We start from the raw sequence: 16,241 nt of genomic DNA on the forward strand, positions 1-16,241 counted from the left end.
GGTCAAGGCCTGGGGAAAACTCCAGGAGTGATAATACGAGCATATGAATATCGTGGTTGAGCATGCGCAGTGTTGCGGTGGAGCGAGGGGTGAGGTGATCCTCCTGGCTGGGCATCATGCAGTCGTGCATAATTGGCGCTGTTTGACTTTATTCCTTTTGCTATCAATACTAATTGTCTTTATTACTTCGACGTGACTTTACTTCACCACACACCTTCATGAAATTTTCAATAATTTCCCCACGTACACCTGCTTTGTTGTTGATATGAAGTCAGGGAAACTTAGAGGATTTGGACTGGAAATAAGGGAATTGAATGTAGAAATTTGGTATGAACCCTGGAACATGTTCGCGTACATTTTCTGGGTGATACGCGGGCCCACGTTCTCGGAATCACCGAGGTGGCCCGACATTCCGTCTTTCCCAGCCAATCTAGCCTTTATGGTCTATCTCGAGTTTTTCTCCATGTCCCAACCACACCTTTTTTATGATTGAGGGATAGTGGGGGCATTTTTTTTGTCTCCCTCACCCCCTCTCACGTTTCCATTCACCCTTCCACGTCCTCCCCCACACCCCCCCCCTCATCCCCCCCCCTCATCCTCCACCCTCCCTCCATTCCACCAGTGTCCGCTGAGGCGGAACCTACCCTTTTGCACTTCACCCATCGCCGCCATCGGCCTAAATGGACTTCTTTATTTTTTTCTTTAAATCCCCCCGGTCCCGTCTCATCCTTTCCAAGTTTCTTATTTCGTGCGGCTCCAATCTTATCCATCCTCTCCTCCTACGCTTTCATTCTGCCACCAGACATTTTTTTCCGTCCCTTTCTTTCTCATCTCCTATCGAATTTCCCCCTTTCCGTATTTTTTTTCAGTTAGTGCAATGCGGGGGTACCATTTCACCACCATCCACCCTCACTTCCTATGCGAGGATCCTTCTATTTCGTTCGCCCCTCTTCACATTCGGTGCTCTTTTATTTGCCTCGCGAAAAATGAGCATAGTCGCAGTTGTGCCGTTCTCTAGTATGTCCCACCACACGTATCTCTTCTGCTCAACCGGTCGCATTCTGTCCTATTTCATTATATACTTCTTCTTGAAAGCGTATGCCATGGCATCGAAATTTTCAGGTTATATAGCGTAGACCTTTATCTACGTTAGCCATGTTCTCAAATGTGTAAATTTTTGACATAATCCGGATAGTGAGTTTACTTCTCAACCTTGAGAGTCAGTCAAATATTGACAAGGGTGCATTGTATGTATGCACCCTGAAAATATTTGCCATCTGGAAACGAATCCACATCCTTTCTAAGATCTGGGTGTTAGCTTTACTGATGTTTTCTACGATACGTATGCATGTATATTTCATTTTAGTACTCTTTTTATTCTTTTACTAGTTTTTTTTAACTTTGTCGCTACGAAAACTTCGCATCTGAAGCGTTTCTCCTCTGCCATGGTATTCGTGGCGGTGTTTTGATGCGTGCTTTCTGGTTTTATCGTATCCCACCAGCGGCATCTCTTTCTTGATCTGGGCCCTTCCCTCCTATCTCGCCTTTTAAACTTACCGCCTCCCTCGGTTTCTTCGTCTGCTCCTCCTCTTCTTATTCCTCCAGCGGTCGACTGTTGCGCAGTGCTCATGTCCACCCTCCGACTCGTCTTCCCCGAGTACGGACCCTTTTTCCCTGCAGTGGCCTCATACTCTCCACGTGTAGATCTCTCCATGCCACCTGCCGCAGTTTTAATATTGTTTCGCTCCTATGTAGCGCCCCTGCAAATTCTGCATTACCCTCTCCATCCTTGTATCGAATCATTTCAATTGTTTCATGACGCGCGTCTCCTCTGCGTATTTCAACAGTTTCTACTGGGCTTGAAACCCTAGTGTTGGTTGAATTTCAATTTCGTGAGCTCTAATTACCCGTGGATGGTATTATTGCGATCCGATATATCTGCAAAACTTTCTCACATGGGAATATATCCGAGTTTACATGGCGGCTTATCTCTGCGGCAGTGACGAAATATCAATTGATCATGTTTGGATGAAATGTCAGTTACTTAACATTACCTTCAAACATCAATTTAGTGAAATGGTAACTAATTTTAATCCGCGTGGTTGAAAGTCTATATCCTCGTAAACAGTGGATTGTTTTTTCTATAGATTCCTGGTAGCAATATCTTGAAGTCTCTATGTAAATAGATAACATTTATAGGTCGTATTGAAGTGCAGGATATGATGGAGCTATTTCACTCGCTTTTCTTGGGGATCTCCCAGCCTGATGTCCTCCTCGTCGCCCCGGTGTTCCTCGGTTCAAGTGGCGGGGTCGCATTCCTGCAATGTGCGTCACTGGACGAAAACTTGAGGCAACACAAAATGATAGGAGTTTTCGTGAGTGTGGGATGATTAAATGCAGTTTTTCGTCTTCAAGGGAGAGAACGTGGGAATTTGTCGTTTGGCTGTGCTTGTTATACTTCTTAATCAACTTGTGTTTCCATGGAACACGCAACAAATATTTTTCGTGGTATACCTCGTTTTCACATTGACTCATCAGATGACCAATTGTCCATATCGGAATTTTCTGATCGATTGAGTGCTATTAGCTTATTTATTGCGCATGATAGTTGGCTTTACTTTTCGATCGTAGATAATAAACGTATGCCATATGTTGGCCACATAGGGTCATCCGCCATTATGGTTTTCATTGGCACTGCATCATCGGACGAAAGGATCGATTTTTGATATCGATAAATAAACATATAAAGAGATAGGTTTCCCCCATCTCATCGTGCTCGCAATAGCTAAACACCCAACAGTGTAGGCTCTAATCGGGAGAAAGCGTTTCGTCATTCTTTCTCCCCGCCACCAAATCGGCACTCGGCTGCTTTTTTAAATATTATTTTTTTTCCAGTTTTCCTCCGAAACCAGTCCCCACCCTCTCGAAGCAAAGAAGTTTCTGCTCCTCTCCGAAAAGGTCTTTTTTTCTCTTTTCTTATTTCTCCTCCATCGGAGTGGACCCTCCCATTGTAGTCTGCCCCTTCGTTTCCTCCGCAATTTCTTTCCAGCCGTCCGTTCCTTTCATGCCTTGCCACATTTCCAAAATTCATTCCTTCGGGACGCTCCTTCACGCACGCTACAGTAGGCTGTCCCAAAAAAACACTTTTTTGGAAATTCCAAAATCGTCACTCGGATTTCGATGACCCTCGGGTATACATGGATAGGCAAAAAAAGATTTTCGAAAAAGTTTAAATAATTAGGTTGCGAGGGGCGCCTAAATACCAACACCCTTAATTTATCATACGATTTCCCAAAAAATGTCCAATTTAGGGTAATCAGGGTAAGTTGTGGCCCTTTGGGCTAAAATTTCGTCGGTTTTTGCGTATCTTTCACCGTTTAGGCTTTGCGGCCCGCGCAGCCTGGCGCCAAGAGTGGCGCTAAGCGATGCGGCTCGTGCGACGCGGCGCAACTGACGGCTGAGGCGGTCCCCCTCCCCTCCCACACCCCTCCTCCTCACCTGCCGTCGCCCGCCATGTTCGCATGCTTCAGTGACTCTGTCTCTCTCTAAAATTCAGATTTTGAACTCCTTTCGTAGACCAAATCATGTCGGCACGTAAGGTAATAATCAATCTTATCCTTATTTTGGAAAATCGTTATAAATTTGTTAGCCTACTGAGAAAATTATTCAACAAAACCAGGTTTCAGTTGAACAAGCTCTTTCCTCGTACCCCCATTTAGCATTTACCGAAGTTGGGAAGCAATCTGCAGTAAATATTGCTTTTGTTCTTCGTCGTTTGAGATACTGATATTGAATTCTGTTATTAGGACCACCACGGCTGAGACCGTCTCCCTCCGCACCCTATCCTCCTCACTTATCCAATCCTACTCATGTCCAGAAGCTCTTTCTCCGTTATTTGTCCTGCCATTTTTCGAGACTGAGATACAAACTGCAACAGATTATGCTTTTGGTCCTCACGGCGCATTTCCTCACCTTTTGCGAATTCAATGTAACAACACGGACCTCTGGTAGATATGAATCATGGAATTTACTGAGGCGCTAGGGTTAGCAGCAACTATTAAGGGTTCTCTCATTGACCCTCCATAGTTTATAACCTTCCTGCCCCGCCAGACAGGGTTTTGAAAGTTCTGATGTCCAAGCCATAAAATCATTTTTCTGCGAAAGGACAGAAGCTGATACCGCTGCTGTAATTGGCATGGTATTACATTCTTACGCCCCATTCTCTTTCGGACCTTCATTGTGAATTGCGAAGTCAGTTCATTGTGGGGCAGCTTCGTGTCTACTGAATCGTGCTGTTATTCAGTGGGCTTTACTCTTGTTCCGCAATACGTTCTAAACGCTTGCATTTCCAATTTGCGTCTAAGTGTGTAAAAGCGTATGCATACTAGGAACATAGTGGTTTGTATTTTAGCTGCAGACATGGAGCCAAGAAGGTGATCAGAAGAGCCCGCGATATCTTCGCCCTCGGGATAAAAGAAAAATCTGAATTTCGTACACCAAGCACATACCAAAATTGCGTGATCTACTATCAGTTTTATTATTCCAAATGAGAAAGTTGAAGCACACCATAAGCGTCAGTGCTATTTATCGAGTACATACTGCTCTCGTGATTTACGGTAGAGCTCGGATACCAGCCATAGAAAGGTGGAATGTGATCCAAGGTCGTAAGAAGCAGATCGAACTTTGGAAAAAACGAAAAAAGCTAAGCCAGGAACTATTCTCATTAATCGTTTGACAATCAAGCCGTTTCACATCAAAATAAAAATGATGAAACGAATGCATGAACGTGAAAATGATTTCGTTCAATCTCTGAAAAAATTGCCCGTGACTAGAAACGTGCACAGGTAAGATTTATCATTTTTTGTTTCATCAAGTTCAATGAATGTTTTATTCGTGAGCTATCGCAAGAATTTCTCAACAAATATCCTAAGAATTGGGAAACAACAGAAAGCTACCAAACAGTTCGACATCACATCAAACAGTTCAAGGTGGTGAATGATGTGGCCGAGAGGGGGTGGCCCCAATCATAGAATTAAATAGCAGTATCTCAAACGACGAAGAACAAAAGCAATATTTACTGCAGATTGCTTCCCAACTTCGGTAAATGCTAAATGGGGGTACGAGGAAAGAGCTTGTTCAACTGAAACCTGGTTTTGTTGAATAATTTTCTCAGTAGGCTAACAAATTTATAACGATTTTCCAAAATAAGGATAAGATTGATTATTACCTTACGTGCCGACATGATTTGGTCTACGAAAGGAGTTCAAAATCTGAATTTTAGAGAGAGACAGAGTCACTGAAGCATGCGAACATGGCGGGCGACGGCAGGTGAGGAGGAGGGGTGTGGGAGGGGAGGGGGACCGCCTCAGCCGTCAGTTGCGCCGCGTCGCACGAGCCGCATCGCTTAGCGCCACTCTTGGCGCCAGGCTGCGCGGGCCGCAAAGCCTAAACGGTGAAAGATACGCAAAAACCGACGAAATTTTAGCCCAAAGGGCCACAACTTACCCTGATTACCCTAAATTGGACATTTTTTGGGAAATCGTATGATAAATTAAGGGTGTTGGTATTTAGGCGCCCCTCGCAACCTAATTATTTAAACTTTTTCGAAAATCTTTTTTTGCCTATCCTTGTATACCCGAGGGTCATCGAAATCCGAGTGACGATTTTGGAATTTCCAAAAAAGTGTTTTTTTGGGACAGCCTAACGCTACAGACTGCAGGCACTCACTCAGCATCTCTCTAGTCTCTTCCCTAAAATGACCTCATCTCTCAATCGATCCTCTCCACTGTTCGTAATGACTGGTACTGCAGTCGAATTCAGCGAGTCAAAGTGCCTCGGAGAGCATTTAAAAAAATTCCGAATCACAGATATTTGAACCTGAGAAAATATGTGGTTAAAGATTTTTGTCGATGAACATTCATGACATAGTGGTTTTTAACAAAGCGGACATGAAGCTACTTTCATTGCATTGTTTTCTGCATTCTACTTATCAACTGCAATATAGTCTGAGCGAACTTTGGGGTCGAGGCATGTCTATTAGCACCTACGTGGTAACCGAGTTGAGTTGGCGTCAAGATTTTAGTCATCATCACTGGGCAACAATCCACCGGTGGGTTTGACGCAGCTCTCCAATTATTCTCCTATCAGATAATCTTTTCACATCTACACATTTCTCCTCTTTCACATCCTTTCTTACCTGTTCCATATATTTCATTCGAGGTCTTCCTCTTCCGTTCTAGCCATCAATATTTTATCAACGTTCTGAAATATAATCCTCAGTCTGGGGTGAGCTCTACCCTTCATAGGCAAACAACCTTTGGGGTTGAATCACTGAGTGATTGAATGGATGACCACGGTATTTCCCGGATCCCCTAGTTATGAATTACCGAGTGTTCTGCGTCACACACTTGCATTGTTTCGTCTTTTCCTCTCCAGCTCTCCGCTTCCTTCCTTAACATTTCTCCGTCGTCGTCTCCGATTCCCAGTTCCGTCTTGTCGGGTTCAAATCGCGAAGGTGACGTCACCCCCGACGTTCGTCCCCCCCCCCCCCACCCCACTCCCATCCTCCTAGTCCCCCCACCCTCCACCTTAATTTGAGGGAGGGGGAGGGGGCGCGTGCCCAAGCCGCTTGGAGGGCTGAGTTATTCGCGGCCGTGTTGTTGACTCTCGCTTTTCATTGATGAGTCGTGTTTATTTTTTTGTGAGGAGGCCGCTTATGCGTGAGGTGATGAATGCGAGGGCCCGAGAGACGAGGGCGGTGGACAGCCGCCGCCGGTGGACCACGTGCGACCGCGGCTCGAGGGTTGTCGACATGTGTGATGTCGCCCTTCTGGTCTCATTCCACTGCCGCGATCCTTGTTGATTTTTCTCCGCTGAATATGAAAATCATTTGGCAATCTCACCTATTCATTGAGTGAAGTTAACGACTCCACCACTCGAGCGTAAATAATAGAACAATATGTTAATCGATAAATTAAAAATGTTTATTGCTGCACTATTTCGTGCCAAATCAAGTATATTCTCTCATCGCCACCATCGTACAACATTCCTAAAATTGATATGACGCAGCTCTCTGCTCATTTTTTGAATAGCTAATCTTCTCTCACTTAAGTATTAATTCCTCTCAACAAGCGGGCTAGCGGTCTACCCACCACGCTATTATTTTATCATATTTATTTTCCCCCCTTTTCTCAAATGTACAGAAAGGTTTTGTCCATGGCGATCAAATTCTCTGGAAAAAGGATCACACGTGATGTATTGCCCGTATCGATGACAATGTTTTATTTAATCATTGTTACGTTGGATATATTCAACTACTGTCGAGAGCATGCTATTTTTTACTAGAAGGTGCTACTGTATGGCGGTCTAATTTTTTAAATTCCCAAGTTTTCGTGGATTTTCATTTTTTTACCCTCATGCGTGCATATAAATCGTTCCTCAGTACTGCAAAATATTCGTGTTATCCTCTTGTCTTGGAGGTAAAACATCTCTTCTTGGCGAAGGAAGTAATAAACATATCGATGTTAAATATCAGTAAAACGAACGATAAGCAGGCTAAGGGAGCAATAGGCAGTTCGCGGAACTCGTCGGCGGAGAGAATGTGGAAGGGAAAGTGTATTGCGTACGTACTTACATGCATTCGCCTGGGAAAGCAAGGGGTACTCAATCCCGGTTTGCGATGGGGTTGGTGGACTGAGGGTCGTAACGCGCGGGAAGTAGCAGCATTATATATGTAGTCGTCGTAAGATTCCCTCAGCGACAATAGGAAAAGGCGCAGTCGGTCGGTCCATTAAAGAAAATTACCAGTTGCTGTGGCGCATGTTTTCAGCGGTCTGCGAAACCGGCGTTGAATTACGACATGCGTCGCTTCGTATTGATTTGCCGCGTCGGCGGTGCCGTTCAACATTGCTGGTTGCCTGTTTTCCTCCCTTTCGGGAAAGCCTTTTATTAGCCTCATCTGCCGTTTTGTCGCTTTCTTTTCTTTTCGCCGTCTTGCAACTAACATTTCTCTCTCCTGTGTTCTTGTTCTCAGGTGCAACTGCCACGCCGGGTACACTGGGCGTAACTGCGAGTTGCAGTACATTCCGTGCGACCCGTCGCCGTGCCTCAACGGTGGAGCATGCCGCCAAGTGGACAGCCTCAACTTCAAGTGCGAATGTCCCATCGGTGAGTACCTACTCCTCCCTATCTCATCCCCAAAGGTCGGATCGCAGGAAAAATGGCGAAAATTTTATTTTATTTCTTGACGAAATAATATCTTCGGAAGCTCAGGGGCGTTTGTAAAAAGAAAATAGCCCCTGCTGTTCGCCATCTATCACTATTCTTGGCTGACTGAAAGGAAATCGTTGATGGAAGAAAACACTCCTCCACCCTTTAATAAAAATTGCATCGACCTAGGTTCTAACGGTTGCCGTCATTAACCTAGTGTGGAATAATGCTAAATGTGGTCTTCTCTTCTATCAACTTGATTGAAAAAATCCACCCGATACTGCCGGAGTCTACCGTTTTTAGTATCAAAATGTCGTGCGTACTAGGGAGACTTCAACGCCTGCATTCATACTTAGGATTGTGCCGATTTAATACATTAATTGTTACTCGAGTATGCGAATGATTCCGCGGGTATTTGAATTAATATTGATTATCATTGACTGCGATTGATTATTCATCAGTCTTAATGATGTTCGTGTGCTTTAGTTTTTGTACTGCTTGTACTATCAGCATATTTGCGTACTTCCAATCACTCTCCGTTGTTAAATGATTGAGATCAGTATTTCCTTGATCCTCTCGACTTCGGAGATGGCTATGATTGTTCGAACTTTCGAAATGAAGTCATCGAACGCCGAAGACATTGTCCATGTGCGACCGTGGTGTTTACTCTCGTATTCTCAATCATTTCCCTTTCCTCCTATTTACCCCTTTCGTTTGGGGGAGAGGACGTTGTACCCGGGCTGTTCGCGGGAATCGGCCGTGGGGATCTTTTTCGTCAGTGTTTGCTGGGGGGAGAGTGGGAGGGGGGGGGGGGTCCGTGGCATATGTCAAGGTCTGGGCGGGTGCGGCAAACATGAGTCGAGGCGGGGGAAGGTAGGGGGAGCTCTGAGTTGAGGATGGGCTCTGCCCGAGAGTGTGGTTGCGGGCGGGAGGAGAGGTCTCCGTGCGTGGGTGTTTGGGCTCGGAGGTGTTCGCTGGGGGCGCCCGGCTTTCATGGCCGAGGTCACTCGGTGTCATACGAGCCAAGTTCGCCAACCTCACGGCTTGCCACTCTCCCCTACTGGCTGTTTAATTTCAATAAAATCGGCGACATGTTGTAGGCATGAATAATTGGGGAATTCCATCGCAAGTAATTTTACTGATCTCTATTTTATTGAAACCTCGTAACTTTTTACCATACAAACTATTAATTTAATTGGCAAGGAAGAAAATGAACCGGGTTGAAGCACTTTAATGAATGATGTAAGTAAAACAATGTTGGAAATGGTGGTATTAACCCAGTAGCAAATAAATATATGATTTACCTTTGAAGCATTTCATAGAGATGCATTCCATAGAGGTGCATTGCATTAACCCTCTTTTTAAGCATACTATTTAGTTAAAATAACAGGGGACAACTTTTTGTGATCAGGGAAAGGTCTTAGACGGGAGATATGGAGTTGTCTTGATTTCTTTTTTTTATATCCTGACCATATTGTTAATATATATTTTGAGCCTAAAATGTTCAGTATTCTACTGTGTGTTTGTACGTCATTTTAAAGTGGCATGCAGATGATATCGTGATAAAAGAGTTCACTTTTGCAATCATATTGAATAGGGAGTAGATTCATATTGCCGCTTCGGCTCCGGTAAACTATAGGAACAGAAGTACGTTTTCCTACAGCGGGAAATGTCAATGATGAATTCAGTAGCCAGTAAGTCCCATCCTGAGTTTACTAAATTGACCTACGACCTGTGTCTGAGGGTCGTTGATTGTATCGTCGTGAGTCACTTATGGGGGGGGGGGAAGCATAATGTCACGCACGATTGACCATAGAGGTAATCATTTCAAAAGAAATGGGTAGTCGGTGCATGAAGTGAGGAAAGTTGTCTGGGAAGCTAATTTTAGTTCGGTTTTATATATTGACCGAATCACCGATCGCTCATAACTGCTTTCAAGTTTATTGATTGTTTATCGTCTCACTTTTAACTACAGGAAATTTTCCTTCCTTGCTATAAAGTCGTGGATGTATGCCTAACGCACTGACAAAAGATGATTTAAAATGATTGATGGAGACAACCAGAATCACTTGATAATTTCGTCTTTCGAGTCTTAAAAACATGGAAAATGTATCGTCCTATTTCATAGTCTGTATTTTCAGCTGCTTTGATATTTGATCTATTCAAGTGGTTTGCTCTTAATGCGTTGTGAGATCTGTTATTGACACCGTTTTGTCATGTTTAAATATGTTTGTTGGAATCATTGATATTTTGAAATCTGCTGAAAATTTTGGTGCGATTCTCTTCGCAACGGCGTCAGTCAGCCATTAATTTACGCGAGTGAGCTTCCGAATTTGAGTTTCGTGTGTAAGCCGAAATGAGCATCTTGTTTCTTTTGGCCGTGTTGAAATTAGTCATGCTCACTTCCTTGTCGTGAAATCTACTTGTCATTCTCTTTTTCCGCGGCTTCTAGCGGTAGTTTCCCGAACTTGAGAAGATTTAGACGTCAAATGCTTCATTTGTGAGGAGAGATATTTTTTTGCATTAGCCGAATCCAAATCCCTTAGTCACGAATGCCGAGGTATTCGTGTAATGTCGGATAGATGTTTTGTGTTTTCATTGAGTGTCGGCACCTTAGGCTTTTTTTCTCTGATTTCCCGATCCGACATAATCAGAGACATTCTCGATGACAAGCTCACGATATGACATCAATCCCAGCTGTCTTTCTACCGCTGATACTTCCTTGGGAAAAAATGTTAATCCCATGCGAATAATTTCAGAAAGAAATGATGTGGCTAACTACTTGAGCGTAGTGAGTCGTCGACGTGTTTATTAACGCCTTCTCTTTCTTTCAAGTCATGGCGGGTGGTAAGAATAACTCCATTCTAATGCTCGGGTATCATTTCCTCTCCCATTTTATTTCAACGAATATGAATTAATTATCAATGAAAAACGTAGCCATCGTTAGGAATTATGCGTGGTTAGAGTTTTCTCTTTATGGTGGACACCTCCATATCTTACTGGGTAAACTTTCAATACAGCTATTGTATTTCTAGTATGAATTTTAGACGCTTTGCAATACAAATAAAAAGTTTTCAATATCCACAAAAAGAACACACTAAATCGCATTCACAGCAGGTATTATTTGCTCAAAGGAATATCAATTTTCATTTCAAGTTCATTTTGTATTTATTGTTTCAATCTGAAGGTTGGTTTGATCAGTGAAAGTCAAGACCGGTCTATTTTTAAACGTGGGGATTAGAGTTTCTCACCGTTGAGGTATGGAAGCCGTAGAATTTTCCCTGGACCCCCGCTATTGTTTTACGGGGCCATTCCTTTTGGAAAATAGCACCGCTAAGAATTGGTTTTCCGAGTGTCCAAAGATCTCGAATAGTTTTGAATCTTACACCCTCCGTTGCATAGTCTTTTCTTTTTTAAAATGGCTTTGGCTGAGAATCGCTTATTTATTGTTTCCAAAATTTGGTCGTAGAAATAAATAGTAAAAGTGAATAGTGTAGGCCACGAATGTGTGTTTCGTTTTCCCACTATAGCTCTCCGAAGTTTAGTTACACGATTTAGTATTTCTTCGTGTGTTATACTGGGATTCGTAAGTGCTCTTTGCGTGACAGTATTGTCGGCAAACTTTGCCCTCGCAATTTCCTTTTCGTCGTCTTCTCTTTTAGCGCTTCTTTCATCGCAGCTCTCTGCCCAACGTTAACTCCGTCTTGGCGAATGTCAGAAGGAATAATGTGCTGGAGGATAAATGCATTTAGTCATTGGGGAAGTTTATAAGGAGGAAAGGGAGGAGAAGACCAAGTAGTCATTTTGGCCGTGCTCTCGCATTTTCCATTCCAGTGGTACCCTAAGCACGGCAGCCGTTCAGGGAAATTAAGACTCGCGGGGGAGGGTATTGGCATGGTGTCGACGGCCAGTGTCCTTCATTGCATTTGTCCCGGATGCCATTAAGAGGGACAAGATTTCCAGTGCTACACCAATCACGGCTTGATTGTCGTCTCCAGAATATTTTCCCCTGCCATGAGTGCTTCCATTCTCTCTCTCCCTCTCTGTGAACTATGCCAGCCGTCTGCAGTGCTTCTCTTGGAATTAATTCAGCCGGAAGGCACAATTTCTGCCTCCTTCATCTTACGTCTCACTTCCTTTTATTCTGAGAAATATTGCTCAAAGGTTGAAATGAATGTGCTATTTATTCTTTTGTACCAAGGGAGTGAGTCAGGTCTCTATTTGCGAATGTATAAATAAAGATTTTACGTGTATGAATGACATTTCAGGTTCATTTTCAATTATTTTCTATTGTCAGGAGATTAAAAAAATGAAGTTGGCTCGAGTGCATTGAATTTTTTCGGCGCAAATTGTCGCCCATCACTGTTTCTCACACCCGGATTGACATTTCTTATTACACGGACCTTGTTTGTATTTTTAAGCATTGAGCTCAAAATAATAACGTTTCAAATTTATCTAATTTGCTTCATCCACTTGTACAACTTATCGTCTAAGTTTTGTGAACAGTTTCCGGATTTGTGCCTTAAAACAAGCATATGGGCTCACGTTTTTATTTCCTGACACGTGATATATTTTTTTCGTGGAATGACGCGAGGTTCTTCCCGTTCAGATTGATTTTCTGCTTTGAATTCAATAACTAGTTAGCCACCATTTATTAGCACAGTGTTGTAACACGTAGTTGGCAAATGATCTATTATTCTATGGTATGAGAAATTAATTCGTTACACATTTATCTAGAAACACGTACGCTCTTTAAGATCCTCATTTTACGGCACTTAACTGCTTCACGAATTCTTACGATCAAGGTGAATCGATGCGGGATCCCGGAACGTAATTAGATTCAATCAATGCGTGTCAATCATGAGTTATGTTATAGGTGTAATTATAAAATCTTGTTCTTCTGTAATGGCTCAAGGAAAACGGAAGAATTAAAACCAATCACGTCAATAGCATGCCCCGTGCGATTTTACGCACGATCGTCAGTACACTCCACGACGCAAAATGTCAAGTAGCTCGTAGCCATTCCGATGATTGAAGTAGAATACAGTGTGTAGAGTGGACCTGATAATGACTATCCTCATCGAGACCTAGCTCGTAGTGAAGTTCTTTAATAAAGATACGTAGGAAAACAAAGTTATTCGTACTATATCAAAATAATAACATTATACCACGGCATCACGCCCGAGACAACGGAATTGAATTCATAATTTAAATTTTTTAATTAAAATTTTTTTTTTCCGCTTCGTGTTCTCCTTCTTCCATCAACTCCTATGCCAAATGTGTTCCAAATTTTGACCTTTTTTTTCATCCATCCTGCAACATCACTATCAAAATGTTCCCCCTATTCCTCACACCACCCGATGAAATTTACTATTCTTTGTTATTTATTTGTAAATACTGTTGAATATTTTTTGTTCATTATTGGTTACGTTGCTTAATATTATTAAATTGTTTCTCCTGTTATTGCAGTCTTCTGTAATTGGCCTCGTGCTGTTTTTTGACTGGATTAAATAAATAAATATACCGGTGGTTGATTTCTTTCGGTTTTAGTGGAATCCCACGGAAAATATTTTTTCTATTCAATCTTCCTCCCGTTTCATTTTTTGTGTTCGTCTGTGCTAAGGGTATTGAAGGGCAGAAATGAGTCCATTACTTCCTCGGATGAAGGATAATAGTGTTTAATTATGATTGATACGGTGGTCTCTCGGACTCTGGTAGCTCTCCCTCGGTAATAAATAGTTTGCCTGATTTATGGATTCATTCATCACCGGCTTCGGCGTTGCCTAGTCACCGTGCTCACATGCGCGGGTCAATCCGTTGCCTCGACGTCTTCCGCCCCCCTCTCCTCTCTTCACCTGCATCGTCCTCATCTTACTTCCTTCCACCTCCCGACAAATTAGAATGGGCCGAACCGAGTCTTCGAATGCTTCGGTGCCGCGGAAGAAATGTTCCTTGCTAGCCATTACTGCATCCTCTCCCCGGGCCCTAATAAGAGTGTGGCCGGTTGAAAAGTGTGGAAGCCCCTCGGTCACCGCGCTTTAATGGCGTCTTTTGATCTTCCCTTAATGGTGCTGTAACCCACGTCTTCAGGTTGTTTTATTTTTTTTCCTTTTCGAGCGTGTCTTTGAATGGCCGAGTCCGGTATAAACACAAAGCTCTCGTTTGTGATGTTTCGGTGCTCTGGAAATGCGGTCGTTTCCCGTGTCGAAGCTAGCGCACGTTCGGGATCTTGGTCTCAATTTCACGGTGGGAAGGTAGTTATCGCATGGCACATCTCGTGGCCCCGGGTGCGAATACTCATCCCAGTTGATATTCTCTGCAATTACGCTGCTAGGATTAATCAGGAAATTGTGAACCCAAGTGGAAGGGTTGAGTTCACGTAGGATCAAATTTGAGTCACTGATATTGACTTTAATTTCCGCTTTTATAAACCAGTTTCCTACGCATTCAGATGTATATACACGTCATTTTTATTACAATGACAGAGTACATTTTATTAATTATTCTTTTTCCGTGTAGAAGAGTAGTCTCGCGAAATGACGGGCTCTATTCCGATGTTAATGTGTTCAATCAATCTGATCAATTTACTTATTAATTAAGGTTTCTCGATACGTGAATATTTCAAATTTCATAGAATTTCATCGAGTAATATATCCAAACCGCATTATTAAACCGTTTATTCGTAAATTCCAAGGCTTAGTACATTACGGGCTATTCTCACCCTGTCTATAGTTTCCAACTATAAGTGTCATCTTTAATCGTAATTGCCACTCTGATAATTCGTTCTAAGTTGATCGTATGCGTAACTAGTCGACAGGCACGTAGTCAAGGGGCGGCTTTGGGAGTTTCTGCACCCCCAACCCTCGAAAATTTTTTCATCCTGGTTATTACTCATCATGCATTAAGGAGGTAACTTGCCCAGACGCGCTATGACACTCCATTTATCGATATGTTGCATTGCATTATGTCTTGCAATAACCAACGATGTATTTTACTTTCATCATTAAGTAAACGAAACACGTAGCTAATTTAATGAATTTTGTGGCCTTCCAAAGCGTGAGGATTGACAACAGATTCCCAGCATAGGCAACCCGCATTATGTTAATGCTCCCCCCGGCATAAATTCCTGGTTACGTGCCTGACAATCGAGTTAGTGGCGAATAATTGGTGTGACAAGTGGAAAGTAATTTCATCTGATTAATAAGGATTATTTTTTAAATCTATTGATTACATTGTCCGGTTTCAAGGTCTGTGTTTGGGGAAAGAAAGAACGTGGTGGGATGGATGGATATGATGGTCCCGAATAGGATCCGAAATCGATTAGTCATGTGGTCCGTTTTATTGATGTTGTCGTCGCCCACTCGTTTTGGTTTCGCTTCTCTCCTCCGTGTATCGAAGTGAGCGGCTTCCAAGTTCGGAACGGGTTCCTCCACGCGCTTCGCTTCGTCGTGTCCGTGTCGCCCGTGGTCATTAGCCGAGTATTTCATGGCCAAACACACAAGGCTCCCTGTTGTGCGAGTCTCCCTGTTTGTTCTCCCCAGCTCGGACTTTCGTTGGACACGAAATAAGAGGGTGTATCACTTACTAGTTTATGGCCCACCGTGTTTGAGGCCGAATGAAAGGAATCTCAGATCTAGAAGTGTACCAAATACGTTTTTTAAAAGAATAAATGTGATTTTTTTGTGGGATCCTCCGGTGTCTTGCGAAATGTTGATTTTCTTCTTATTGCCATGGATAAAATTTTCAAAGAGTCGTATTATGTTTTGGATAACTGCACTTGTAGCGTGCAGTCATTCCTCATTGGCACCTGAATCATTAGTCACACTTCTAATACATTCGGCATATAACCAATTTTTAAAGCTTTCATTTAAATCATGAGAAACCGATAAATGCGGGTGAATAATTCGAAAAATCGTTGTATGGTCGAATGAATCCATGGAAATATTTGAATCGCAGCGCGCCTCTTCAATTTCTTGTTAACTGTTCCGGAATACGAGAACATAAATTTATACAAACTGCATACATCGAGGAAT

General features: G+C 42.9%; 1 protein-coding gene across 1 annotated transcript in view; it reads left to right on the forward strand.

The window, feature by feature from the left end:
- Nucleotides 1-16,241, forward strand: part of LOC124166048 (neurogenic locus Notch protein) — a 309,186-nt gene that overhangs the window by 252,985 nt on the left and 39,960 nt on the right. The window contains exon 5 of the mRNA XM_046543640.1: nucleotides 8,033-8,166. Within this exon, the coding sequence (XP_046399596.1) occupies nucleotides 8,033-8,166 (134 nt within the window). The remainder of the gene's footprint in view (nucleotides 1-8,032; nucleotides 8,167-16,241) is intronic.

This window comes from Ischnura elegans, chromosome 9, assembly GCF_921293095.1.
Source record: "Ischnura elegans chromosome 9, ioIscEleg1.1, whole genome shotgun sequence".
NCBI classification, from domain to species: Eukaryota; Metazoa; Arthropoda; class Insecta; order Odonata; family Coenagrionidae; genus Ischnura; species Ischnura elegans.